The sequence below is a fragment of the Notolepis coatsorum genome, assembly GCF_963971535.1.
Source record: "Notolepis coatsorum genome assembly, contig: SUPER_10_unloc_2, whole genome shotgun sequence".
Classification (NCBI taxonomy): domain Eukaryota; kingdom Metazoa; phylum Chordata; class Actinopteri; order Aulopiformes; family Paralepididae; genus Notolepis; species Notolepis coatsorum.
Window position 1 is genome coordinate 554,138 of NW_028174871.1, and position 1,816 is coordinate 555,953.

General features: G+C 57.0%; 1 protein-coding gene across 1 annotated transcript in view; it reads left to right on the forward strand.

The window, feature by feature from the left end:
• Nucleotides 1–1,608, forward strand: part of LOC311236341 (orexin receptor type 2-like) — a gene marked incomplete at both ends in the record, with an annotated part of 32,150 nt that extends 30,542 nt beyond the window's left edge. Inside the window, 5 exon segments of the mRNA XM_084338415.1 lie at nucleotides 591–727; nucleotides 729–838; nucleotides 841–989; nucleotides 992–1,577; nucleotides 1,580–1,608. Of these exon segments, the coding sequence (XP_084194541.1) occupies nucleotides 591–727; nucleotides 729–838; nucleotides 841–989; nucleotides 992–1,577; nucleotides 1,580–1,608 (1,011 nt within the window).
• Between the last annotated feature and the right edge of the window lie 208 nt (nucleotides 1,609–1,816).

A 1,816-nucleotide genomic window follows, 5' to 3' on the forward strand; every position in this document is an offset into this window, starting at 1 on the left:
CTGTACATTGTAGGAGGTGGGGTGGGGGGGTTGGGTAGGTGGGTGGGGGGGGACTGTACATTGTAGGAGGTGGGGTGGGGGGGGTTGGGTAGGTGGGGTGGGGGGGGACTGTACATTGTAGGAGGTTGGGTGGGGGGGGTTGGGTAGGTGGGGTGGGGGGGGGGGACTGTACATTGTAGGAGGTGGGGTGGGGGGGTTGGTAGGTGGGGGGGGGGTGCTGTACATTGTAGGGAGGGGTGGGGGGGGGGACTGTACATTGTAGGAGGTGGGGTGGGGGGGGTTGGGTAGGTGGGGTGGGGGGGGGGGGACTGTACATTGGAGGTGGTTGGGGGTAGGCGGGGGGGTAACTACATTGGATTATCGACAAAACCTTACTAGGTCCAAGAAGAGGGTCTCGATCGTGTATCACTGGGTTAGGACATTTACATTGGAGGGGGGGGGGGGGGGTTGGGTTAGGGTATTTACACAGGGGGCCAGTTCGAATCGCAGTCTCTCGTATCGTAGGTGCTCCTTGATGAGAGTGGTTTTAAAAGTGGGTAGTCAGTGGATGATTCACATTCCTTATTTTACTTTCCTTTTTTTTTCCTCAGGTGTACAACGCCTGGGTGTTCGGCGACTTCCTGTGCCGCGCCGTGCCCTTCGTCCAGGCGGTCTCGGTGTCCGCCAGCGTGCTGAGCCTGGCCGGCATCAGCCTCAACCGCTACTACAGCGTGCACAACCCGCTGCACGCGCTCCTTCTTCACCGGCCGCCGCATGCTGGGCATGATCTGCGTGGTGTGGGCCGTCTCCTCGGGCCTCTGCCTGCCGCTGGTGTTCATGAACACCACGCTGTCGCTGCTGGAGGCGCGCAGACGGTCACGGTGTGCGTGGAGGCGTGGAGCAAGGTGAAACTGAGACAGGGCTACAACTTCCTGCTCTTCTGCTCCCTCTACTGCTTCCCCGTGCTGTTCAACCTGGTCATCTGCCTGCTGACGGGTTGGAAACTGTGGCGGGGGGGGGCACGGCGATGACGACGGACGAGAAGCTGAAGGATTCGTACAAATTCGGCGGCGGCAACGCGGCGCAAGCGCAAGTGGTGTCGTCGCGGTTGCGCGTGCGCAAGCGCATCGCCAAGATGGTGTTGGCCTTGGTGCTGCTTTTCACGCTGTCCTGGCTGCCCCTTTACGCGGTGGACATTTGGCTGGACTTCAACATGCCCGACACGCTGGACGCTGGGAGAGAGGAGGACGGGAGTGACGATGGAGGCACCGGCCGCCAGCTGCTGCACGTCCAACAGGAGTGGATTCTGCAAGGGAGACCTTTCGCGCAGTGGCTCGGCCTGACGAACTCGGCGCTCAACCCGCTGTGTTACTGTTTCGTCGGGAACCTGTACAGGTCCGCCAAGAGGTTCCGGAAGAGCTACCGGGAGAAACTGTCCTCTGTTTTCAGCCTGTCCACCACGACTCAGCAGTCGTCGTCCATGAACAACAGCTCCTCCTCTGGTGTGCCCAAGGGGATGTCTTCTTCGAGCGCGTCGTCCAAGGTTTATGGCACAGGAGGAGGAGGCAACAGGTTGACGAAGAGCAGAAGCTTGTCAGCCGGACTGTGTGTGAGACTGTTTTTGACTGACTTATAATGAATGTGTATATACCTATAATTAGGGATGTCCGATATCATCGGCCTACCGATATTATCGGCCGATATCGGCATTAAAATGTGATATCGGAAAATATCGGTATCGGTTTTCAAAAAAAAAAAAAATCTTTTTCTTTTTTTTTTACATTTCTATAACATTTATTTACCCAGGCAAGCAAGTAAGAACAAATTCTCATTTTAT